The sequence below is a fragment of the Pleurodeles waltl genome, chromosome 6, assembly GCF_031143425.1.
Source record: "Pleurodeles waltl isolate 20211129_DDA chromosome 6, aPleWal1.hap1.20221129, whole genome shotgun sequence".
Lineage (NCBI taxonomy): Eukaryota > Metazoa > Chordata > Amphibia > Caudata > Salamandridae > Pleurodeles > Pleurodeles waltl.
The window spans coordinates 1,149,544,148-1,149,572,081 of NC_090445.1; the positions used below are offsets into that span (position 1 = coordinate 1,149,544,148).

The window sequence follows — 27,934 nt, forward strand, 5'->3', positions numbered from 1 at the left end:
ATTTATATGACTTTAGCATTGTTAACATAGGGAAATAAGTATTATAACTTGTACTAAAGGTGTGGTTATTCAAGATTGAAAGGTCATTGTGCGTGACAATTACTGACTATTGATTATTAATGTTATTGATTATTGAGATTGTATATTGGTTATTGATTATTGATTTGGATGTACTGGAATTATGGTGGGGTCATCTTAATTGCGAGTCAAAAGGTTCATCGACCTATTCGAGTCCGCTTGTAAGTTTACTTTATAAGGAGAGAAAAGTTTAATAGATGCATGGAAGATAACACGAAAATTGCTCATTCATCATTATGGATTTCACTTTGGTTTAATACTAAGGATAATTTTGTTCTACTCAGTGTGTTGAAACAAGAAAATACATTTAAATTGCTGAAAATTAAGAACACAAAGGCTACATCATTACAAAAAGGTGGAGAATAAATGCTGTCTTCCTGGAATATGTTAAGTAATTTATTAACAATAGATCAAATCATATTTTTCAGAACAAGACACTAAAAGAGTTGTGGGGGATCTGTAAAAATCCGCAGTGAGAGCACAAAATTGCCTAAATAGTACCCAGGGGTTAGAAAAGTATTTAATTTGAAAAAGGGATGATTTCACTAAATATTTATTGAACCAGCTTTAGATGAGTGTATTACATAGTTTCTTACATTTTCATATGACTGGGCATCATATGAGAATAACTAGCCATAACTGTGGGATGATCATTAAAAACAAATCTGCAATTTATCTTTTTCACAGTTTTTTTCAGTGACATTAGAAAGAAATAGCCTTCCACACAGGCAACAGGATTAGGACAATGCAGACTGCCTCTTTTACATTTATATTTTTATAGCAGTAGCTGCTGAATTTGTTTTCTGTGGGAACCTTTGTTAAGCAAAGGAAAAATATTACAGTCACAGAGATTGTTTCCTGGGCATACATATAGGAAGACACGAGGCTACCAGGAGCAACGTTTGTTGTCTGATTAAAGTAGTTTACATCTTTAGGGGTTGAGAGGAAATATATTGTTACTAATATAATATATATAATAATTAGTTGAATGAAATTTAGTCAGCACAGTAACATAACTATTCTTTGAAACAGCTGGATGATGTGGAACTTTTATGATTGTTTTATTTCAATAACTGTGTTATCTCTTTGGCATATGTGGTGAATTGTGTTCTATAGTGATAGAAGCTACTTTAAATGTTTAGTCTATGGGAATATCCTAAAATCAAAATCAATGAGCCACTAAGAGGGTGCACTGATACACCATTTATTACCCTATCACTTAAATAAAGATGTTTGGAGATGATCCTATCCACTATTCCCACTTTCAGATTTTTTAAAACACTGTATTCTCTATTATATCAGCGGAGTGAGGTGGATGATGTTGCAAATCTAATCATATGTGTTAATGCTAATGTAGAAGAGAAGTTTAAATTGAGAAGGGTACTAAGGACCTTGTTCAGAGTTTGCTGTTTGGATAGTCAGTCAAAATGTGATGTATAATATTCCATTTGTGGTATTACAAGTACCATGTATTACAATGTTCGGATCTCCATTGCAGACAATGGAGTGCTCCGGGCTTTTACTGGCAGGTAAAAGCCCGGAGCCAACATTCCAATGTTCTCTTTGTTCACAGCAGCAGCTGTGAACAAAGCCTTGCGGAGCCCGAGGGGAATGTTTGGATCTCCATTGCAGACAATGGAGTGCTCCGGGCTTTTACTGGCAGGTAAAAGCCCGGAGCCAACATTCCTATGTTCTCTTTGTTCACAGCAGCAGCTGTGAACAAAACCTTGCGGAGCCCGAGGGGATTTAAATCCCCTCGGGCTTCGTGAGGAATCTGTTTTATTTATTAGAACATTCTGACCCCGAGTGGCAGAATGTTCTAATAGCCTTAGAACCCACCGTAGCGGGCTCTACTGGCCATTAAAGGCCCTTTCCCTTGTTAAAGGCCCTCGCCTTTGGCTTGTTAAAAAATCATATATTCACCACATTTGTGATGAAGTATGTTGTCATCAAATTCTAAACAATGTCCTAATTAAGTGTCACTTACCGCTACGAAGACCACTATGACTGGAGAGCTGCAAAGCCCTCTCTGGGCAATTCCACCGGTCCCAGGCAAACTGGTATTTACACTCCTCAATGCCACTCTGTGCCCCAGCTGCCACACTGCTGGAGTAGATCAAGTAAGCCTAAAAAGCAAAGACAAAAATTGCAATGTGATGTTAGTTTGTAAAATTTAATAAGACCACATCATATCTATCAAATACTTTTCAGGGTTAGGTGTAGATTAAACAGTCCATCTATGGGTGGTATTGACTAAAGAGTCTGCTCTGTCAAAGGAACGGTACGTAGTCATTCCAGCTCACTTCAGTCTGCCAATCCTGTGCTCGAGAAAGTCCAGGGCATCCTAGCCATCAAGAGAAGCCAAATTGAAAACCATTTATAGTACTGCATGTGGTTATCATATTGGCAAACATGAAATGAGCATGCAAAATAATGGCAAATTGTTTTACATAATTTATAAACAATTTGTTGGGGGGGGGCTTTCTCTGCTGGTGAATCCAGAATGCACAAACGTGGCAGATAAGCTCTGCAATTGCTGGCACACACAAGGGGCATAGCTTCAGTGGGGTGTTTGGGGTGTTACACCCCCCCAATAAATGTGTTTTCAGATAGTTAGGTACAAATGCTTTCAGTTGGGTATGGTCAGATCTATGTCAGATTTCACCAGGGGGTTTAATATCTACACAGACAAACAAGCAGACACACTATCCCTCTCTCTATTTTGAAATTCCTCAAAATCGTTGGTTATTTTTACAAAATATTGTGTTTTCTCAGTAAATACCTGCTAGGTCTAGGTGTCCAGCATAAAACTGAAAATAAGCTGTCAACAGAATACATCTTTGATTTATTAAATAACTGCACAAAATACCGTTCCAAAGTATGACTTATGTTCATTATAATATTCAAAATAGGGGAGCACCTGATAACCTGCATGATTCAGATAAAAAAAAATCAAAATCAAGCGGGAGAAATTATGGTATATACAGCACATGTATTATAGATCCAGTATAAGCAAAAGCCTGAAGATTTTCATAGATTGACATAATGTTAACATATTTTTCACATATTAGAGTTAAGGGGTATAAAACAGAAGATGAAGTGCAGTAAACTGAATGCGTTGGGTTGAATGGTACAGCAGTGTATTCAAACTCAAAAGATTGGCTTCATAACTGGTAGGATACTGCAAAGACTTAGAAGCATCTCATTCTGTGCTCATTCTGAACTGAATATAATACTGTCAGATCTGTGTTATGTCCATAAAATTTAAATATACGAAGGCATTGCCTAGGCAGTGCCCTGTAACAACCTGAAACCAAAAGTGGCTGGCCCTATTTGGAATGTGCATCCTTCATTGTTCTTATGCCAGCTTCCAACATGAAGGGGTTTAGCCATATTCTGTCCTGATTTACAGTTGTAAGGCACAGAAAAAAGAGTGTTTTCTTCACTCTGTGAAACGTCTTTCTACTACCAACTTAAAATAAATTAGGCCCTCCAGAAATCTCCTTAATCGTGCTCTCTTAAACCGCTTTTTTTAACCTATAGGTGGGAATTTTTTCATAGTTTTTAAACATTGTGGAATTAAGTGTCAGTACATTTTGTCACCCGTATTATTCACATTTATCTTTGGCAGCATTATCTTATGGTGTTTATATTGAGAATTTAAGGATCTTTTTAACAGATCTGCTAATCCTCTTCTGTGATGCCTCCCTCACAAAAACATATGCTGAAAACCTGTTGTTTGCTCCATGTTTTTCACACAAAAAAAATAAGTAGCTGTATTTTTACAGTTTCAAATTTAATGATATATGAAGGTGCGGCCTTAGGTGTGTCGAGAGCAGCTCACAAATTCATTTTCTTCTTTCCTTCTGTCTTTCTAATATAGCATATTTTGCAAACAAAATTTGTGACCTAGTATTTTTGACCTGTGACTTTAATCACCTCACCAAAATAAGCCTCTCACAATGGCTATTAATATAGCCTTAAAGCCTGATACTGGCCTTTAAATGCTGCTCCGACAACTTTAACCCCTTGGGTGCCCTGGATGTAATGGTTACGTCCTGGGCAGCACCTCTCGGGTGCCCAGGACGTAACCGTTACGTCCAAGTAGGGGCCCTCGGGGGAAGCACTAGCACTCCCCGGGAGCCTCGCAACCCCCTTCCCTGGGCAGGGATGGAAGGGGAATCGCTTCCCCTTCCACCCCTCCTCCTCTGACCCTCCGTGGTGTCTGATGACGTCAGCACGCGAGTGCACGCTGACCTCAGAGGCCTGCCCCCTCGCTTCCTGCGCGGATCAGAGGTGAAATGCTTTTGCATTTCTCCTCCGATCACGTGGAGAGGCAAGAAAGGCATCAAAGGAAAGGAGAGGCCTTTCCTTTCCTTTGATGTCTTTCGAAAGCATTTCTGCTGCCCGATCGCAAATGGCCACTAGACACTAGGGAGTTTTTTTTTTGTTTTATTTAATAAGGGGAGCAACCCCTTAGGCAAGGGTCGATCCACTGGGGCCAAAATTACTTTTAGGCCTTTTCTGCCCCCCTTGGGGGCAGATCGGCCTATTTTTATAAACCACTAGACACCAGGGACTTTTTTTTAAACTTATATTTATTCATAAGGGGAGCAGCCCTTTTGGGTAAGGGCCGCTCCCCAAGTGGGCAAAATATTTTTAGGCCTGTTCTGCCCCCCCAGGGGCATATCAGCCTATTATAATTAGGCCGATCTGCCCCCGGGGGGGGAAAGAAACCCCTAGACACCAGTGATATATTTTTTTCTGTTTACTTTAATTTTTTATATATGGGGAGCGACCCCTTAGGCAAGAGTCGCTCCACTGAGCAGCAAATTGTCTTTAGGCCATTTCTGCCCCCCGTGGGAGCAGATCGGCCTATTTTTATTAGGCCAATCTGCCCCCAAGCGGGGCAGAAACCACTAGACACTAGGGATTTTTATTTTTTTGCATCAATTTCACGCAAGGGGAGCGACCCCTTAGGCAAGGGTTGTTCCCCTGAGTGGCAAATTAATTTTAGGCCATTTCTGCCCACCTTGGGGGCAGAGCGTCCTATTTTTATTAGGCCCCATGGATTTTGTTTTCCGCCAATTGCACACAAGTGGAGTGACCCCTTAGGCAAGGGTCGTTCCCCGGGGGGGACAAATGTATTTTAGGCCATTTCTGCCCCCCTTGGGGGCAGATCCACCTAATTCTATTAGGCCACTCTGCCCCTGGGAGGGCAGAAACCAGTTAGGCACCAGAGACTGGTGAGTGTGTATGTGTGTGTTTTGTTTGGGGAGGCAGCCCCTTGGGCAAGGGTCACTCCCCATGGGGGCACATTACTGTTAGCCATATCTGCCCCACTTGGGGGCAGATCGGCCTACTTTTGGAAGGCCCATCTGCCCCCAAGGAGGGCAGAAAGCCCAACAGAGACCTGGGAAGATTTATTTTTTTCAAAATAAGAAGGTGGTGGGTATAGCCATACACCCACGCCAAATAAATGGGGCCAAAGTTGTTCTGCCCACCAGTGGGCAGATGGGGCAATTACCCCAATCCACACCCCTGGGGGCAGAAAACCTACTAGATGCCAGGGAACTAAAAAAAAAAAAAATTGTGGGGTGGTGGCTACCAACCAGTATGGACCTGGTTATGCTCCCGTCCCAACTGAAGGGGGTAACAGTCTTTCAGCTCTCCCCCCGCACACCAAAACATCTTATCCCACGGCAAGCAAAAGGACATTTGATTATTTTGGGTTTTGATTTTTCATTTGGGCCATGAGAGCTTGGCTAACTTTCAAAATCGTCCCACTTGGAATGGTGAGGGTTGCACTTTTTGGACTTTGGGATGCTGCCATGTAGAAAAATCCACAAGACCTAGACATATCTGAAAACTAAACATCTGGGTAAGTCCAGGGTGGTGTGCTTCACATGCACCCTTTTCTTACATACAAGGCCCTGCAAACCTCCAACTTTGATGAAAATCACACATTTCTTTCCACATTTTTGTGATGGAACCTTCCGGAATCTGCAGAAATCCACAAAAGTCCTACCACCCAGCATTGTCTCATCTATACCGATAAAAATTCTGCTGCGCTTGTCAGCCTAAAAATGTTTTTTTTTTTTCAAACTGCCCTTTTTGACCCGCTTTGGTTGCCCCTCAATTTCGACATGTGTTTGGCTCTTCCCTGTCACTGGCACTTGGCCCACCTATGCAAGTGAGGTATAATTTTTACCGGGAGACTGAGGGGAACGTTGGGTGGTAGGAAATTTGTCACGGTGTGGTGATCTCACACAGAAATGTGGGAAAAATTAGATTTTTTAGCTAAATTTGAGGTTTGCTGAGGATTTTGGGTAAGAAAACATTGGGGGATCCACACAAGTCACACCTCACTGGACTCCCTTGGGAGTCTAGTTTTTAGAAATGTCTGGGTTTGGTAGGTTTCCCTAGATGGCTGCTGAGCCCAGGACCAAAAATGCAGGCCCCCCCCAGAAAAAAAGGTAGTTTTGTACTCGATAACTTTGATGTGTCCAGATAGTGTTTTGGGGGATTTGCTTTTGCGGGCACTAGGCCTACCCACCCAAGTGAGGTAACATGTTTATCGGGAGACATGGGGGAACGCTGGGTGGAATGAAATTTGTGGTTTCTCTCAGATTCCAGAACTTCCAAATGTAAGACAGTGTGTAAAAAAGATGTCTATTTGAGAAATGCCCTGTAATTCACATGCTAGTATGTGGAACCCTGGAATTCAGATATGTGTAAATAACCAATACTTGGGAGTACAAATGCAATATGTGTTCCATCAATCACCCCAATTATGTTGGGGATGTGTCCCATTGCATAGAAGTCAGCCTTCACCGTGGGCAAATCCTTCACCTGGGGGAAAACAATGTAGCTGCACATGTGTTATTCAGGGCACTGAACACTCTTGTCAGCACAATTGAGAACACTGGCTGTGACATTCCTGCTGCCAAGCCCATTGTCACTTAGAAAGAACCAGTTGCCTAGAAATGGAGCACAGATAGCACTTGCACAAGAGGGGGAATCCCAGTTTCCACCTTCCCCCCTCCAACTTCCTCTATCCAGTCCCATTCCCCTCAACCCCAACCTATCCCAAGCACAAAGGCAGATGAGCCACACAACACACAAGAGTGGACATGGCAAACACAAGCACAAAACATCATCCCACAGGCACTCACACAAACACCATCCAGATGCAGACATACCAACATCCAGAGTAAGGCTGAGTCCACTGATGCTGAGAGCACCAGTGGGATGGAGGGCGAGGGGAGCACCACTGCGGAGGCTGGAGGGGGCAGATCAGACACGGATACCTCCTCCGATGGAAGCTCCCTGGTGGTGGCAGACACCTCTGTGACCACCCCAGCTACAGGTACAGCCGCCACCCCATACCAGCACTGCCCTCCCAGCAGCCTCTCAATGAGTTGGTTGTGCCTGCTCACCCAGGAGGGTGGGCATCTCCTTCGCCCCAGGCACCTCAGGCCCTGTCCCAGTGAGCCCTGCTGTCCTGAGTGAGGAGGCTATTGACCTCCTGAGATCAATCTCTGTTGGGCAGTCAACCATTGTAAATGCCATACAGGGGCTGGCAGCCCAAATGCAACAGACCAATGCATTTCTGGAGGGCAGCCTCCCCCCACCACCACCAGTAGCATCAGCACCACCAGCAGCAGTGGGCAGCCGTCCAAGGCTGCAGGGGGGCAGGAGCCTCCTCCCACCACCAGCAGCATCAGCACCACCACCAGCACTCCCAGCAGCAGTGGGAAGCCGTCAGTGGCTGCAGGGGATGGGCAGGAGACTCCCCCCACCAGCAGCAGTAGAAGCAGCAGCACCACCACTGAGCAGCCGTCACCGCCGGCAGACAGACTGTAGTCCTGCGTCCATGGGCTGTTGTTCGGCCTGCCCCCCTGTAAATCCTGTGGGTATGACACCCACCTGAGAGACTGTGACCTTGCACTCCCCAAGATGTGCATCATTGGGCTCAATGCCCCCTCCAGAACCAGTGGGTATGGCACCCACTCACCCCATCCTCTCCAGGATGAAGATCACAGGACACGATGCCCCCTCCAGAACCAATGGTAAAGACACCCACTTGTGAGACTGTGGCCTTGCACTCCACAGGACAAAGCACAGGACATGTTGCCCCTCCAGAGCCAGTGGGAAAGTCACTCACTTGAGAAACTGTGGCCTTGCACTCCCCAGGGCCAAGCACAGGGCATTTTGTCCCCTCCAGAGCCAGTGGGCAAGTCACCCACTTGAGAGACTGTGGCCTTGCACTCCCCAGGACCAAGCACAGGGCATGTTGCCCCCTCCAGAGCCAATGGGTAAGTCACCCACTTGAGAGACGGTGGCCTTGCGCTCCCCAGGACCAAGCACAGGGTATGTTGCCCCCTCCAGGACCAGAGGTGTTGTTCCATCTGCCGGCTGAGGTGCCCCCCCCGTTCCCCGTCCCCCTGAGGGGCCTGCTATTTTCGAACTGATCCCCTGAAGAGTTCTCTCCGTGTTGTTGCAGGAGTCAAGTGGGGCCTTGGACTTTGCAATGTGGCCCTGTGGTCCACGCACATTGAGGGCTGGCCAGTGTCCCTTGTTTGTATGTATGTATATACTTTTAGATTGAATTTTCGTATTTCTAATATATTTATATTATTACACTCACTTTCATCTATTCCTGTGGTCCGTGCATTAGTCCTGAGGGCTACGGGATAAATATGTTATGTTACTGCACCTGCTTATGTGTATGGTGTTGGGGTGGGGGTGTTGCGTGTTGCGTGTGTGTGTCCCTCTCTTTTACCTCCCCCATCCCTTGTGTGCTAGGCTGCTGTGCTCACCGTGGTCGTTTTCGCCGTCGTTGGTGTTTGTGGTGGAGCAGGACGTAGAAGAGCATTGGGAAAATCTACAGTTCGGGCTCTATGGCGGCGTGGTTCTTCCTTGAGTCTCCAAAGGTGAGTCTTTTCCCTTCTGTGCAGTGTTTCTGCCAAGCTTTTGATGTCATTGGTACCGCCCCAGAAAAGGTGGTGGATTGAGCTGTCATGATACAGTAGGCGGAACATTGGGTTCCGCCTGGCTGTTGCCGGCTACTGCTGTGGTGCCTGTTGATTCCGCCCTGGGGGTCGGCGTGGTAAAGTGGCTGTCTGTCTGAGCTCTTTCTGCCATGGTCATAATTTGGCGGTATTTACCCCCAGCCTGTTGACAGTATTACCGCCGCTTTATCACCGACCGCCAGGGTTGTAATGAGGGCCTTTGTTTTTTTAATTTCTGCCCCACTCTTTTTTCACAAACAACCTCTTACGTTTTCATGAGAGCATGCAAGTATCTTAGGGCCTGATATACTAAGGTGAGGTCACAAACAAGTTGGTGTGTTTGGAAATCTGTCTGTTTTGTGCCCTTAATTTATGTTATGCTGTTAGTGATGTGATAATGAGCCGCAACCCAAAATGTGCATTCGCATTTGAGTTTCAAAAACCCATGTTTCATTAATATTTATGGTGGCAAATCATTTTTTGACTGCCTACAAATGGCTGCAAATGCAGGCATAGACGCCAACCAAGGACAACAGATTTTTATTTAACCAGCCCCGGTACTTTGTGTGTATTGTTTAATTGTTGTAATTTTATTAAAGAGCCCTGGTCCTTTCAGTTTATGTCTGTGTATGTGCTACTTGTTTCACAAACCATATGTTGTTGTGTGATATATCTGGAAACCCAAACAGCACAAATATAAGCACCCTAAAACACACAGAGGCACAAATGCCTACCTGCGATCAGATGATACACTTTTGGGGTAGTGCAGTCAAAGATGGGTTTTGGATCAATGCATGGGTTGAAGGCTGTGAATCACACACATTTTTTAAAAGTTAGCAAGAATTTACAGGTGCAAATTTTTTATAATGTTTGCTGACGAAGATTGATTTGAACAGAGTATCTTATTGGAGACATGTTTTTGTCAAACCAGTCTCTTGCAGGTGGCTGACAAAGCTTTTGCATCGGAGGTATGCATTTACGTTCAGTTTTCACACACCAGATCCGTGCACGTGAATTTCAAGAGATTTTATACAACTTTCTGTGATTTTCCACAAAATTTTGCAATACTTTTTTGCAGTTTCACCCACTGTTATACATGAACAGGTTAAATGGTTGGTGGCTGTGGGTGCATATAATAATCAGTGGGTAGCTGAGGGTGGGTTGATTGCATTACTGGATCAAACTTTCGGTGTGGCTGGATGGGTTATCGCTTCGTTGAGGGTGGATGGACAAATTTAAAAGTGGGGTGAACGATGGGTGTGTGAAAATGGGAAGATGGTTGGATGCGTGTGGGTAGATATAAGGATAGATGTCTTTGGAAAGTTTAGTGACCCTCACTATTTGTTTTTACGCTTATAGTATGTTTATACTAAATATTTTGAGCCATAGCCTTTAAGCTCATTATTCCACAGGTTTGTTCATGTGCAGTGTCTGTTCATCACAACAGATGTATCAACATATACATTGCTTCATTATTTCTGATTGAAGAGGATACGAGAGAATTGAAATATTTATTACACCTGCGTAATGGATCGATACCTGACATTTAAGGTAAATTGATAAGCAGGTGCGCAATGTCCATTGGGCTGAAAGGGCTTTAGCCTCCCCCTCCAGGGTCGTGGGCTTGGCCTTAGGGTCTCTAGGCCTGTCACGTCCAAAGCGATTGCTCTCGTCCTTGTAAGGACATTTACAATATTTCTAATCCTCCATTCGTTTTTTATTCTGAGAACACCTCTGTGCAACTATATCAGCCTAATCTTTTTAGCCCAGAGTTAATGAGCAGTAAAGTGCAGTGTTTAAACCGAGTTGGGGGCAGGTGTGAAATCACAGCAGAGATGAGTTTGCTGTTATCACACCCATCCTCATTTACTAATAAACCATAGGGGTATCCAGCAACAATCCCACGAAAAGAAAAAAATCTAATGTAATTAAAATAAGGAGACGGAATTCAACAGAAAGATGTCCCCCGAGGCCCCTGACCATACATTTGAATTTTGTTTTTATTGTGTTGACCTGTAAGAGCAATGATAAGGTGCAGCGCTATTAAAAAAATATCTGAACAAAATGAAGAGAGCAATCTTATATCTGATGAAAAGTAGTCTATCAATCATTCTATTTCAAGAATGTGATATTCAATTTCATGTAGGTGGGCATATATGCCAGTACTGACACCCGTGCAGACATCTGTGTGAAACTGCTGTGTTTTGAATTCCAGAATGTTTTTCACATCCATTTTATCAGAAGAATGAAAGTCTGTCACTGAGTTGATGTCAGTACACTTGCCATTTACATTCCTACAATACAACATACTAATCTGCTGTAATAAACGCTTGCTGGGCTAAAAATTATCGTCTTGTTAAATGAAAAAACATTTTTTTCATTAAAGGTAATCCTCCAATGGCCATATACTAAAACACATAAATCGCGAAAGTACTAAAACACATCAGTTAAGGTGTTTTCATTTAAGCAAAAAAAATCATAGCACTAGGAAAGAATAATACACAATTGGGTTGTGGAGTAATGGTAGGAAGTCAGAATTCATTAACAATATAGTGTTAATGCGTTTTTCATCCTTCACAGGAATCAAACACTTCATGGAAGTCGACTGACCTTTTGACCCAGAAAGAATGTTATGAACTATACACAAATTTACATTAACAACACCCAAACAATGTAGATACCATGACCAATGTAACTATGGAAGGAAACTCCAATCAATAAAAGTTTCAAAGTTTTATTTTATAACCACAAAGCTAATGTTATGAAGACTGTGCAGAAAATCAAATTGTAAAGATAAATCAACACCATTGGTTGCCCAAAACGGGAAACAAGTTAAATCTAATTACTATCAACACCATTAAGCATTCAAGAAGAACAATACATGTCATTAAGGAAATTATTTGTAACACAGAATGAAATCTCAGATCAGACTGTATCAACATTAGTCAAGCTCAATTAAACAGAGTATGCAAATCGGGGTTGGGCATAGGTTGACCCAACAGTTAACCAAATTTGGAAATACATGTGTGGGGACGGGCTAACACATGCGGGCAAAATACAAAACAAGACAAAAATAATTTTGAAAAATATATATCTAGGGCTATAGATTACTGACTAGAAAAATAATGAGAGTGAGTGTCAGCATGCTAATTTCAATTCTATAAAAAGAAAGACATGTCAAGGGAAATGACAATCAGCAGGGAGATATACCTCTCCTAGGGTCAGCATTCAAGGATTCATCAGCAAAGCATCAGATCAACAAAAGAGTCTGTTAGAAGGGCCAACAATGAAGTGCAGAACACAAGCTACACAGAGAACAGCAGGGTGAAGAGCCAAGGAAAGACGGACTAAAACTTACCAAGTCCATCCCTATAGTAAAGCACACAATTAGTTCTGAATTGTCAGTCCAGTGGCCTCACATCAAGAAATAGAGGCATTATCCAATCAAAACTCAATAAAATGTCAGGTTGCAATGATCTGGTATTTTCTCAGGTTTGGTTTGGACTTGTCTCCTTATTTTGTGGGAATCCAAACAGTTTGGTAACAATGTATTTTTGCTTGTAACAATCCAGTTTCTTCCCAGGGTGTGCAATGGACTTGTCTCAGTCCCCTGTGAATCCGCGTTAGTTGAAACAATTTATTTCACGTTATGTCCACAGGCCTAAATGTTCCAGAACCAAGGCCATTTAACTACAAGTCTCTGTATAATTGAACAACAAATAATCCATCACTACTTACAAAGCAGTCATGAGAACAGAACCTAGGGGAAAATTTTGCATTAGAGAGAATAATGACTTTTATATGACTGCAAATACGAGTCCTGCAGGCCTAGTTATGCTAACACAAGAAATATAATGCATTAATATCTTTGTTAACATAGCACACATAATATGCAAACTTGTAAATTCAGCATTATTAATATACCATCAGAATATGTAAAACAATTTCATTGTGAATTGCAATCTTTTTAAGGTATCCTGTTAAGTGTGACAGACAAGTGCATTCATTTTTACAGACATGTCTATTTAAACTCATAAATCTCACATTAACCATTAGAGAACACAATTTGTTTCACTACTAGCAATTAATCTAGAGGTTAAAATATACTTTGGCATCATTTAAATCGTATTAGCACATTGTTAAATCTGGTAGCACACCACAAATGAAAACAAGAGCTTTTTTTAAATGTGTGTCAGCGCAGCTTTTCTTCTTTTTCCATTAATCATGAAACCTTCTGCTAACGTCTGGTCACTAAAAGCATTACTAAAAATTTACGCTGTAACAGTCCCTCCTCGGACAGCAATTCATACCATCACAAAAGGACACACTTTAATTTCAATGAGACAAATAAAAAAGTCCATGCCTTTTTCTGGTAATGTCTGCTGTAATTCTCAATTTTCTTGAGATTAGCATATTAAACGCTTCTCCACTTCTATCTCTTCCCTCCTCTGTCTACTCTTAGCTCTTTTCTCTTTCCGCAATTTGTATAGTTTGTATAATCCAAGTGCAACCAAGGCACAATCAGCCACAAACAGCACAGGTATCAAGAGCTTTTCTTTTACTAAGTTTCCAATGGTTGAAAAACCATTACATATTGCTTCCCATGCACTGGTGGCTGTCAAACCTTTCTGGTCATTTTTCATATTTGGGATGTTAGAGATAAAGGGGGTCATTCTGACCCTGGCGGTAAAAGGCACAAACCGCCGGTCAGAAGACCGCCATCATCCCGCCGCGGCCGCGGTAAACCGCCACGGTCATTCTGACCCACAACTGCCAAACCGCCAAAAACCCGACATCCACTGACGGCCACCTCATCAGCGGTCAGCGATAACCTGGAGATGACCAAACCTCCACCGTCACACCAACACAAACACGCCCATGCCATTACGACCCACGAATCCACGCGGCGGTCTTTCAACCGCGGTATTCCATTGGCGGTACACACCGCCGCGCTCAAAATACCCACACCTTTACAAAACACAGCCACATTGGACAATTCGAAATACACACACCTGATACACATACAAACACCACTCCCACACACCCATCACCATATAAAACACACACCCACATCACCCACAAACCCCCACAAAGCGAAATTCAGAGACACGGCGAAATACACAGAGAGAGAGCACAGGGAACGCAAACCACAGCACACACAGGAACCCAACATCATCACCCACACCACATCTACGCACAAAACACCACACACCACTACACTCACCACCACAAACACCACCCCACACCTCATCCACACCACCCCATGGCACCCCAAAGACACCCCAGGTTCTCGGACCAAGAACTCAGGGTCATGGTGGAGGAAATAATCAGGGTAGAGCCCCAGCTCTTCGGCACACAGGTGCAGCACACCACAATAGCCAGGAAGGCGGAGCTATGGCAAAGGATCGTCGACAGGGTCAACGCTGTGGGACAGCATCCCAGAAATCGGGAAGACATCCGAAAGCGCTGGAACGACCTACGGGGGAAGGTGCATTCGATGGTGTCAAGATACAACATCGCTGTTCAGAAGACTGGCGGCGGACCCCCACCCACTCCACCCGAATTCACAGCATGGGAGCAAGAGGTCTTGAACATCCTGCATCCTGAGGGCCTCACTGGAGTAGGCGGAGGAATGGACTCTGGTAAGTCGAATCTCAACTACTTCACCCCCCCCAACCACCAGCATGCCAACCCACACCCCCACCCTCACCCCAACCCCCCAGCACATATCCTCCCTGCTAATGTCTCACCAGCACAACCCACCCAACCCAACCCAAACCCCTGAATGCCAACACAAACCATGGACACCCATCACCTAAGCATGACCACTGCACATACCCATACCCCCCCACAAACCACCCTCACAACTCCTCCCACATGGGACTGCCAGCACTGGGGGACAAGGGCACCCACAAATCGCCCGCCACGGCACACACAAAATCAATAACCATATTCTTTTACCCCTGCAGGGCCCGAACGCCAACACACCGGCCAGGGGGGTCCAGATTTGTCCATCCCACCCCCAGAACAGGCCCCCAGTGATGACAGCAGCTCTGTCGACCTAGAACCTGATGACCAGCCCGGACCATCGGGGACCTCTGGACAGTCGGTTACCCTCAGTCAGCCCCAGGCCACAGCAGACCTTCCCCCCTCAGGAAACACCAGCACAGCACCCACCCAGCGGGCCCATGCTTCTGTCTCCAGGACAGGTCAAGCAGCGGTGTGTCTACCAGTACAGGGCACCCAGGGTAACCCACAACCCCAACAACAACAGGGACCTGGGGGCACTGGTAGTGGGCACACAGTCCAGGGGACAGAGGCCCAGGAACAAAGAGGAACTGGGAGGGCTGCTGTGCGACAGAGGGAGGACAGGCCTAGGGAACCCACAGTCCAAGAGGCCCTCACCACCATCATGGGAGCGTACCACCACTCCCAAGAGACGATGGCGACGGTCCTGGCCAGGTTCCAGGAGATCCAGGCCATGCAGGAGGGCCAGTACATGGAGTTCCGGGAAGAACTGCGCACCATCAGTTCCGCAATGGGTACAATCGTGGTGGCACTCAACCAGATTGTCACCACACTGCGGGACCATGTGGCCCCCCAAAGGGCCCCTGCCACTAGCATGGAGGAAGAACAGCCCACCACCTCCGCCGGCGCTAGTGGTCAGGAGGCCCCGACACAACAGCAACGGCCCTCCCGGACCCCACCCCCTGCAGAACAAGAACCACCCCGCAAGAAAGGCCTGAGATCGAGGAAGAAGACAGAGTAGGATGTCAAGACCCCCGCCATGCACGGAAACCCCCGGATGTCATCCCACTGTCCCACTTGTTTACCCTGTCCAACCTTGAACTGCCCCTGCTCCACCTTCCACAGGCATATGGACAATAGACCTGTAGGAACGACAGTCTGGACACTGCCATGGACATGCCTCCACCATTACCCTGTTTGAACCATACACCTATTTTAAAACTTCAATAAACACAATTATTGCAGATTAACCAACTGGATTCTGCTATCTATTTATTTAAACCAAATGTATTCGATATAACCAACAAAACATTTCTAGTTACATTGTGATGACAACATACCAGTGTCACACAGCGGTAGTCCATGGGGAAAAAAACCAGAGGGCACTCCGTGGGGATCAGATCACTGAAATAGGAAGTGATATACAGAACTAAGTTACCATACTTTGGGGTGAAAGGTCAGACAGTAGAGAGCCACTACAGTTACAGATATAATACAATGCTGGAGTAGATTATTACCTGTGTGTCACTGGAAATACTGCAGTATCACTCTGTCCCTGTTGTCTGTGTCGTCCTCTTGGTCTTCCTCCTCTTCACTCTCCGCAGGCTCCACAGCGGCCACAACACCACCATCTGGACCATCCTCCTGCAGGAAAGGCACCTGGCGTCGCAAAGCCAGGTTGTGAAGCATGCAGCAGGCCACGATGATATGACACACCTTCCTTGGTGAGTACATTAGGGATCCACCAGTCATATGCAGGCACCTAAACCTGGCCTTCAGGAGGCCGAAGGTCCGCTCAATCACCCTCCTAGTCCGCCCATGGGCCTCATTGTACCGTTCCTCTGCCCTGGTCCTGGGATTCCTCCCTGGGGTCAATAGCCAAGGCAGGTTTGGGTAACCAGAGTCACCAATTAGCCACACACGCTGTCTCTGTAGCTGTTCCATCACATAAGGGATGCTGCTATTTCGCATGATGTACGCATCATGCACTGACCCTGGGAATTTGGCATTTAAATGGGAGATGTACTGGTCAGCCAAACAGACCACCTGGACATTCATCGAATGATAATTTTTACGGTTCCTGTACACCTGCTCATCGTCTTTTGGGGGAACCAAAGCCACATGGGTACCATCAATGGCACCAATGATATTGGGAATGTGTCCAAGGGCATAGAAATCACCCTTCACTGTAGCCAAGTCACCCACCTCAGGGAAAATGATGTAGCTCCGCATGTATTTCATCAGGGCAGACAACACTCTGGACAACACCTTTGAAAACATAGGCTGAGACATCCCAGATGAAATGGCCACGGTAGTTTGAAATGATCCACTTGCCAAAAAATGCAGTACTGACAGCACCTGCACTAGAGGCGGAATCCCTGTGGGTTGGCGGATGGGTGACATCAGGTCTGGCTCCAGCTGGGCACACAGTTCCTGTATAGTGGCACGGTTGAGTCTGTAGGTGAGTATGACGTGCCTTTCTTCCATTGTCGACAGGTCCACCAGCGGTCTGTACACAGGAAGATTCCTCCGTCTCCTCGCAAGTCCCAGCGGACGATGCCTAGGAAGGACAACATGGAGCACAGAGTCAAGCAACCCACAGGTAAGTGCCCACAGCATGCCCAGTACACGTATCTCTCGGGATTGAATGGCTAGTATGATTGTCGGTGCAAGGCCTAGGCATGTGTGACGCAGTAGGAATGAAGCCATGTGGGCCCTTGAAATGGCGGCTGCCTGACCTGTGAAGTGTGACAATGTGAAGTGAGGTAATTGCGCAAGCGTGGCACACCGTGGCGGTAGGCGGTCGCAGTCCGTGGCGCAAAGCCGCATTGGACAACATTGAACCCTATGGGTTTCAGGAGCCAATGGCGGTGAGCGCCGGCTGTCGCGGTACGCACCGCCGCGGCACGCACCGCCGCGCCCGTAACCGCCATTTTCTCTCTGCTTGACCACACGAGACCTGAGCATCCACAGGAGAGGACCTATACTGCAAGTGCTGCTGTGACCTCGGTCTGGAAGTGACAATGGCTGCTGCGACTGGGGAAAGGGCCCCCGCCTTCAGTTCCGAGGAGTTGGAGAAGCTCGTGGACGGGGTCCTCCCCCAGTATGCGCTACTCTACGGGCCTCCAGACCAACAGGTGAGTACACGGGGGGCAATGCATAGTGCCCAATGCCTGGCCTGAGTGGGGAGGATGTACGATGGAGGGGAGGGCAGCGAATGACGAATGCATGGCACGACAGATGAGAGCATGTGCCACATGGCAAGGTTGGGGAGGGGGGCCACTCACATCGAGCATGCAGAAAAGTGATGATGTTTCTCTTCCCCCCCTGTACGTGTCAGATAGGTCAGCGCCCATCAGAAGATTGACATTTGGCGTGCCATCGCCAAGAACGTCCGGGCCCTGGGGGTCTACACCAGAAGGGGCACCCACTGCTGCAAGAGGTGGGAGGACATCCGCCGCGGGAGCAGGAAGACCGCAGAGGCTCTGCTGGGGATGGCCTCCCAACCTAGGAGGGGTGCCAGTCGTACCTTGACCCCCCTGATGTCCCGGATCCTGGCGGTGGCCTACCCCGATTTAGATGGGCGCTTGAGGACATCACAGCAGACACAAGGGGGTGAGTACCAGCACATTCAGCTATTTTGCGCGCAGTGGAGGTGCCTGGGTGGGGGAGGAGGGCTGTGGGTATCCCTAGGCCAAGGCGATTTCTGTAGGATAGGCCCGTCCGTGAAGTATGGTCCTGTGCCCCCGCCCCCCACCTCTGTAGGGTGCCTAGTAACGCGATTCATGGACCAGTGTATACTGTGTGGGCAGTTGTCGCCCATAGGCTTGTAGGGCATGTCCCAGTGAATGAGTAGTGTACCCCAAGTGCGCAGCGTAGTGCAGGGGGCTTCTGTGTCTGTCCTCTCTGCCAACGGTGTCCCCAATGCATGCACTCAACTTGTCTTTATGTTTTCCACCCCCCCCATTTTCTTTGTTTTTCTGTGAATGTGTGCATTAGCATCATCAGGCGGAGGAGAAGTGGCATCAGCGCAAGAGGGAGCTGCATCTCACATGGCCCCGGAGGGCCATGCAACGGACTCCGACATGACCAGTGAGACGGAGGGCGAGGGGGGCTCCACCACGGGGACCCGTGGAAACGGCAGCGACACCGACACGTCCTCGGAAGGGAGCTCCCTTGCGGTGGCGGCAACATCCGTGCCCACCGCAGAAACAGGTACTGCCGCCACCCAGCGCACCAGCTCCGCCCTCCCAGCAGCCCCTCGGCCCTCGGCCCGTGCCCGCAAGGCCAGGAAGCCGGCCATCTCCTTCGCCCCAGGCACCTCAGACCCTGCCCCAGTCACCCCTGCTGCCCTCAGTGAGGAGGTCATTGACCTCCTGAGGACCATCATTGTTGGGCAGTCTACCCTTTTGAATGCCATCCAGGGTGTGGAGAGGGAGGTGCATCAAAGCAATGCATACCTGGAGGGCCTTCATTCAGGTCAGGCTGCCCATCAACGATCGTTCAACGCTCTGGCCTCAGCACTGACGGCAGCCATTGTCCCTGTCTCCAGCCTCCCTCTTCTGACTCCCTCCACCCAGTCCCACTCCCCTGTTCCTCTGCCTATCCCATCCACACCTACAGACCAGCCTGCACACACCTCAACACCCAAGGGCAGCTCATCTAGACATAAGCACCACAGGACACACAAGCATTCACCCAAGCAACATCCAGATGCAGACATGCCAACAGCCACTACCTCCTCTGTGTCCCCCACCTCCTCGTCTCCCTCCTCCCTCCCTGTGACGTCTCCACACACACCTGCAAGCACACCACCATCAGCCATTGCACCCATCACCAGCACACCCTCCACCCCAGTCCGCACACGTGCAGTCACCACCCCCACTGCCATGTACACGTCCCCTGTGTCCTCTCCCAGTGTGTCTGTCACCCCCGCTTCCCAACCACACAAACGCAGGCAGGCACCCAAACAACAGCCATCCACCTCACGTAAGCCTCCTGCCCAAGCACCTGCACCCAAAGACAGCACACTTGACTCTCCTACAACCACATCCTCTTCCTCCACTCCCATACCCACTCCAGCCACCCTTCCCATGGCTCCAAAGAAAATTTTCCTCTCCAAAGTGGACCTCTTTTCCTCACCTGACCCACCCCCTCCATCCCGTAAGAGTTCCACAAACACCTCAGCCACCACCAGCCCAGCAACTCCAAAGAACGTCGTACCTGGTTTTTGGAGTCCGCCCTTTCCTTGGGCTGGGACATCGTCCAGCAGCAAAGGCACAGCCAGCCCCCCCCTGGGAAGAGGACCAAGAAACTGAAGGGCAGGCGCGACAGGCCTGATACGCCTGCCCCCAAGGAGGGTAGCCTTGCACCGTCACCTGCCACATCGGGTAAGGGAGCCAAGGGCCACGGACAGACGGCCAAGGAGGGCAAGGGCAGCAAGGAGCAAAGGGCAGGGAGCAGCCGACCTGGCCATGAGGGCCCCACCAGCCCCATTCCGGGGGTATCGAAGGAGAGCCAGGGCCCCAGGACTCCATCACAGGAGGGCCCCGCAACGGAAAGGTCCGATGCAGAGTGAGCGGCAAATGTTGGCCAGGTGTGGTTCACTGGAAACACAAGACAGGCACCGCTGAACAGGGCCCCGCCGTGAGGAGCACCGCTGAACAGGGCCCCGCCGTGAGGAGCACCGCTGAACAGGGCCCCGCCGTGAGCAGAACCGCTGAACAGGGCCCCGCCGTGAGAAGCACCGCTGAACAAGGCCCCGAACTGAGAAGCACCGCTGAACAGGGCCCCTCCGTGACCAGAACCGCTGAACAGGGCCCCGCCCTGAGAAGCACCGCTGAACAGGGCCCCGCCGTGAGGAGCACCGCTGAACAGGGCCCCGCCGTGAGAAGCACCGCTGAACAGGGCCCCGCCGTGAGGAGCACCGCTGAACAGGGCCCTGCCGTGAGAAGCACCGCTGAACAGGGCCCCGCCGTGAAGAGCACCGCTGAACAGGGCCCCGCTGTGACCAGAACCGCTGAACAGGGCCCCGCCGTGAGAAGCACCGCTGAACAGGGCCCCGCCGTGACCAGAACCGCTGATCAGGGCCCCGCAGTGAGAAGCATCGCTGAACAGGGCCCCGCCGTGAGGAGCACCGCTGAACAGGGCCCCGCCGTGAGGAGCACCGCCGAACAGGGCCCCGCCGTGACCAGAACTGCTGAACAGGGCCCCGCCGTGAGAAGCACCGCTGAACAGGGCCCGCCGTGAGGAGCACCGCTGAACAGGGCCCCACAGTGAGGAGCACCGCTGAACAGGGACACGCCGTGAGGAGCACCGCTGAACAGGGCCCCGCCGTGAGGAGCACCGCTGAACAGGGCCCCGCCGTGAGGAGCACCGCTGAACAGGGCCCTTCCTGTCAAGCACCGCTCCGCTGGGACCTTCATCTCAAGCACCGCTCCGCTGGGCCCTTCCTGTCAAGCACTGCTCCGCTGGGCCCTTCATCTCAAGCACCGCTCCGCTGGGCCCTTCATCTCAAGCACCGCTCCGCTGGGCCCTTCATCTCAATCACCGCTCCGCTGGGCCCTTCATCTCAGGCACCGCTCCGCTGGGCCATTCATCTCAAGCACCGCTCCGCTGGGCCCTTCATCTCAAGCACCGCTCCGCTGGGCCCTTCATCTCAAGCACCGCTCCGCTGGGCTCTTCATCTCAGGCACCGCTCCGCTGGGCCCTTCATCTCAAGCACTGCTCCGCTGGGCCCTTCATCTCAAGCACCGCTCGGCTGGGCCCTTCATCTCAAGCACCGCTCCGCTGGGCCCTTCATCTCAAGCACCGCTCCGCTGGGCCCATCCTGTCAAGCACCGCTCAGCTGGGCCCTTCATCTCAAGCACCGCTCCGCTGGGCCCTTCCTGTCAAGCACCGCTGGCCCATTGGCAGTCCCGGTTCTGTGTCGGGCAGGCCTTCACGACGCACTCTGCCCACCATGCCTCCTCCATGACCAGTGGTCTCTGTAATCCACCTGATGGACTGTGGCTTTGCACTCCCCAGGATGTAACAGTGGGCAATCCACCCACTGTAGAGACTTGTGAGACTGTGGCTTTGCACTCCCCAGGATGGCACAGTGGGCAACCCACCCACTGTAGAGACTTGTGAGACTGTGGCTTTGCACTCCCCAGGATGGCACAGTGGGCAACCCACCCACTGTAGAGACTTGTGAGACTGTGGCTTTGCACTCCCCAGGATGGCACAGTGGGCATGGAGGCCCTTCGTGGTTCTGGCGTCGTGGACTCATGTGGCTGAGGTGCCCCCCCTTCCCTTCCCCCTGAGGTGCCTGTCTTTTTATTTTAGTGATGCCCCAGCAGTGTTCTCTCCAATGGACTGGATCTCGTGTGTGGGCTTTGCCCATGTGTTGCTGCACATTGGCCCACGGACTTTTGGACTTTGATTGACTGGGCCGGACTTTTGCTGCTTGTATGGATAGAGTTCTAGATGTGTATTCATTCTTCATATATTGCTAAGGTCGCTATACTTTATTGTTGCAATAATATGGTTCTACTTTTACATGCATTGGCTTTTGTCTTTGTTTGGGGGGGGGTTGGGGGTGTCACTCTGACTTTTTTATCTGCATAGGTGTGTAGGTATTTCGGTGGGGGTGAGGGTGGGGGTGGGTGTGTGGCGTATGTGTGTGCCCGTAACCTTTCCTCCTCCCCCCTCCCCTGTGTCGTAGGTGCAGTACTCACCGTTGTCGTCTGCGGCGTGGTTCGTGATCCTGGAAGAAGAGCAGGAAGGCAATGGCTGGGAGGATGTGGAGTTCGGGTTCCATGCTGTTCCGATTCCGCGTGGAGTGTGTCGAGGTAAGCGTTTTCCATTGGAGATGTCTATTTCCGCCATGTTTTTATCGGCGGGGCTCCCGCCCCGGAAAAGGTGGCGGATTGGTGGGTCGTGATAGGGTGGGCGGTACATTGTCTACCGCCTGCCTGTGTTGGCGGTTTCCGCCAGGGTCAGAATTCATATTTTTTCACCGCCAGCCTGTTGGCGAGTTGGCCGCCGCTTTAACACTGACCGCCAGGGTCAGAATGAGGGCCAAACTCCCTTATCTTCTTACTATTGCCAGGCATGTACGTGAAGCAATTCGGTGCATGCAAAACTTTACAGACTCCGCCCTTCTTCACTAATATGTATAACGCAAGAGGATTTTACAAAACCATTGATCTCACAGCATTAATCTCTGTAGCCCTTAAAAGCATAGCTCCAGCATAATCAGTAGACATTTTGGTGGTCATTACAACCCTGGCGGTCGGTGTTAAAGCGGCAGTAAGACCTCCAACAGGCCTGCGAAAAAATAAAATGGAATCACGACAGTAGACAGCCACTTTAACACTCCGACCGCCACGGCAGTACAAACAAACAGCATGGCGGTCACCACCAACAGACAGGCGGAGGACAATGTACCGCCCACAGTATCACAACCTACCAATCCGACACCTTTACGGGGCGGATTCACCGCGAACAAAAACACGGCGGAAACAGGACTTCGAAGTGAAAACGCTCACCTCTACACACCACACGAGGAATCAGGACGCCATGGAACCCGAGCTCCAGATCCTGCCAGCCCTTATCTTCTTGCTCCTCTACCAGGAGCACGAACGCCGTCCGCAAAGACCACGGTGAGTACTACATCTACGACACAGGGGATGGGGGAGGGAGAAAACAGGGACACACACACGCAACACCCCCACCCCCACCCCCACCCTCACCCACTACAACACACCCACTAATACAGCATGATACATTACAGTTACACCCCCCAAGCCCCCCGGAAGAATGCAAAGACAAAAGGAAATGAGTGTAACCATTGTAATATATTAAAATCCAGTACGCAAAAAATATATATACACCATAAACAAATATATACACCAAGAATAGTAGTCCAGGTAGTGCTCCATTGAAGTCCGTGGAACACTGGGCCCACACGGCATGGGCGAGGCCCAAACTCAGTACCCAAACTTGACGGAGAGAACACTGCAGGGGCATCAGATAGCAATAAAACAGGCATCTCAGGGGGAAGGGAAAGGGGGGGCACCTCAGCCGGTTGAGTGCACGACGCCAAATCCACGAGGGGGCCACATGCCCACTGGTCTATCCTGGGGAGTGCAAAGCCACAGTCTCAAGTCTCTACAGTGGGTGGGTTGCCCACTGTTCCATCCTGGGGAGTGCAAAGCCACAGTCTTTCAAGTCTCTACAGTGGGTGGGTTGCCCACTGTGCAAATCCTGGGGAGTGCAAAGCCACAATCTCTCAAGTCTCTACAGTGGGTGGGTTGCCCACTGTTCCATCCTGGGGAGTTCAAAGCCACAGTCTCTCAAGTGGGTAACAGTCTCCACTGGTTCTGGAGGGGGCCTTGTGCCCAGAGTGCTTCATCCTGCCAAGGACTGAGGTAGTGGATGTATCTCTCCACTGGTTCTGGAGGGGGCCTTGTGCCTAGAGTGCTTCATCCTGCCAAGGACTGAGGTAGTGGATGTATCTCTCCACTGGTTCTGGAGGGGGCCTTGTGCCCAGAGTGCTTCATCCTGCTCGTGACGGACTCAGTAGCGTCAGTGCCCTTGGCGCTCATGGGCCAGTGGTGCTTGTGGCGGCAGTGTCCTTGGCAGCGGTGCTTGTGGCGGCAGTGTCCTGTTCAGCATTGCTTGTGGCGGCAGTGTCCTGTTCAGCGGAGCTTGTGGCGGCGGGGTCCTTGGCAGTGACTCAGCTGCTGGCGGTCCTGTCTGGCCCAGCAGGGCTGGTGCTGGCAGTCCTGTCCTGGGCAGCTGGGCTGATGCTGGCGGTGCTGGCGGTCCTGTCCTGGGCAGCTGGGCTGGTGCTGGCGTTCCTGTCCTGGGCAGCGGGAATGATGGCGGTGGCCTCCTGGGCAGCAGGGATGATGGCGGTGGCATCCTGGGCAGCGGGGATGATGGCGGTGGCCTCCTGGGCAGCAGGGCTGGTGCTGGCGGTGGCCTCCTAGGCAGCGGGGATGATGGCGGTGGCCTCCTGGGCAGCAGGGATGATGTTGGTGGCCTCCTGGGCAGCAGGGATGATGGCAGTGGCCTCCTGGGCAGCAGAGCTGGTGCTGGCGGTGGCCTCCTGGGCAGCAGGGATGATGGAGGTCTTCTCCGCCGTGCTGCTCTTCCCAGACTTGCTGAGTTTCTTGCGCTCCTTCCCCACCTTGGAAGGTCTCGCAGCTGACTCCACACTCCCACCTGTACCCCTGGGAGCGGCTTTGGTGGCTGGAGTCTTCCCCCTCTCCCGCCGGGCACTGGCCAACTTTTAATGCTTGACAGGTGGGGTACAGTCCGTGCTGTGGCTCCGTGCCACACTGGCTGCCCTGCTGTCCGGTGCACTCCAGATTCCGGTGACTACAGGCACCACTGGTCCTGGAGATGTTGTGGCTGAGGTGCTAGGTTGGGACCTGGAGAGTCGGGCCCTAGGAGACTGACGGGGTGGGGGAAGTGAGGGAAAGCGGTCAAGGCTGGCCAGGAAAAGTTTCTTGGGAACACTGGGATGGGTAGCTGGAGCGGAATTGGGAGTGGAGCAAGAGGTTGTGGTTGTAGGAGGTGTTCGTTTGGTGACTTTGGGTGAAGGTGCATGTGCTGTAGGCTGTCGTGAGGTGGATGGCTGTTGGGAGGGGGGGTGGCTGCGTTTGGGTATCTTGGGAGGTGGCGTCACAGACACACTGGGAGAGGACACAGGCGACGTGTGAATGGTAGTGGGGGTGGTGACTGCACGTGAGCGGGGTGTGGTGGTGGGTGTGCTGGTGATGGAAGTAGTGGCTGTAGATGTAGTGCACGCAGGTGTGAGTGGAGACGAGACTGGGAGGGAGGAGGGAGACGTGGAGGGGGACACAGTGGAGGCAGTGGATGTTGGTGTGTCTACATGTGTGTGATGCTTGTGTGGGTGCCTGTGGGATGTGTGGTGCTTATGTTTGCCTGAGATTCCCTTGCGTGTTGACGTGTGTGCATGCTGGTCTGAAGTTGTGCTTGGGATAGGCTGAGGTAGAGGGATTGGGTCCGGGTGGAGGAAGTTGGAGGGGGGAGGCTAGAGACAGGGACAATAGCTGCCATCAGTGCTGCGGCCAGAGTTTGAAAAGCTCGCTGAAGGGTTGCCTGACCAGAATGAATGCCCTCCAGGAATGCATTTGTTTGTTGCAACTGCCTTTCTACACCCTGGATGGCATTCAAAATGGTAGACTGCCCAACAGTGAGGGACCTCAGGAGGTCAATGGCCTCCTCACTGAGGAGAGCAGGGGTGACTGGGGCAGGGCCTGAGGTGCCTGGGGCGAAGGTGATGCACACCCTCCTGGGTGAGCGGGCACGGGGCAAAGGCTGAGGGGCTGCTGGGAAGGCGGTGCTGATAGGGGGGGGTGGCGGCTGTACCTGTAGATGCGGGAGGCACAGATGTGGCCGCCACCACAAGGGAGCTCCCATCAGAGGATAAGTCCGTATCACTGGTGTCAGCTCCTGTCCCCGCCGTGGAGCTCCCCTCGCCCTCCGTCCCACTGGTGAATTCCAAGTCCGTAGTCTCGCCCTCCAGGGTCATGTGGGATGCAGCTCCCTCCTGCTCCGGTGCCACTGCTCCTCCGCCTTATGATGCTAATGCACACAAGAACAGGGAGACCACAAAAAGGGGGGGAACAGCAGAAGAAAGACATGTTGAGTGCATGCATTACCGCTACCGTTGGCGGACACGACAGACACAGAAGCACCCTGCAGTACGCCACGCACTTGGGGTCCACTGTTCAATCCCTGGGACATGGCCTACAACGCTATGGCCGACATCTGCACACATGGATGTCACAGGAGCCTGACTAGGTGTAGTTGGCACTGTACACAGGTGGGGTGGGGTGCCACAGGGTCTGCCAGAACAAGGGGACCTAACTAGCACACTCGCCCTGACCTAGGGAAACCCACAGCCCACGTCCCCCACCCAGACACCTCCACTGCACGCAAAATCAGCATAATGAGAGTGTACTCACCCCCTTGTGGCTGCTGTGATGCCCTCAAGCGCTCATCCATCTCTGGGTACGCCACCGCCAGGATCCTGAACATCAGGGGGGTCATGGTGCAATGGGCACCCCTCCCACGTTGGGAGGCCATCCCCAGCTGGGCCTCTGCCGTCTTCTTGCTCCAGCGGCGAATGTCCTCCCATCTTTTACGGCAGTGGGTGCTCCGTCTGTGGTAAACCACCAGGGTCTGGACTTCCTTGGCGATGGCACGCCAAATATCCTTCTTCTGGTGGACCTACAGACCTACAGACCTACAGGAATAGTAAAGGGGAAAAGGAGAAGATATAACCGTCCGCACCAGCACAGTCATTGGCCCCCTTCCCTACCCTTGCCATGTGGCACATGCACTCACTGTCGTTTCATGCATGCCTCAATCCCCCCCCTATCTTTCATCCACCCCACTCCACACAGGCAAAGCCCATACAGCATGCTCCCAGTGTATTTACCTGTTTGTCTGGAGGACCGTAGAGTAGCGTGTACTGCGGGAGGACCCCATCCACGAGTTTCTCCAACTCCTCTGATGTGAAGGCAGGGGCCCTTTCCCCAGACGCACGAGCCGTTGTCTCTTCCAGACTGAGGTCACAGCAGCACTTGCAGTGTAGGTCCTCTCCTGTCGAAGATCAGGTATCGAGTGATTGAACAGATAGAAAATGGCGGTCACGTCCGTGGCGGTGCGTACCGTCACCGCCGGCATACATCGTCATTGGCTCCTGGAACCCATAGGGTCCAATGTTAACCAATGCAGAATTGCACCGCGGTCTTTGACCGCCTACCGCGACGGTGTACAACGCCAGCGCAGTTACCTCACATCCCATTGTCCCACTTTACAGGTCAGGCACCCGCCATTTCAGGGGCCCACATGGCTTAATTTTTCACTGCGTCACACATACCTAGGCCTTGCTTCAACACTCATACAGGCCAAATTTTGGATTATGATTCATGTTCTGTGTAAGCTGTGGGTACGTACCTCTGAGTTGGTTGACTCTGTGCTCGCTGTTGTTCTTCATAGGCACCGTCCGCTGGGACATGTGAGGAGATGGCAGCATCCTCCGGTGTACAGACCGCTAGTGGACCTGTCGA

General features: G+C 50.4%; 1 protein-coding gene across 1 annotated transcript in view; it reads right to left on the bottom strand.

Annotated features, from left to right (window-relative positions):
- The window catches only part of WNT8B (Wnt family member 8B), a 522,248-nt gene that overhangs the window by 105,298 nt on the left and 389,016 nt on the right, over window positions 1-27,934 (bottom strand). Inside the window, exon 3 of the mRNA XM_069240365.1 lies at window positions 2,066-2,204. Coding sequence (XP_069096466.1) covers window positions 2,066-2,204 — 139 coding nt within the window. The remainder of the gene's footprint in view (window positions 1-2,065; window positions 2,205-27,934) is intronic.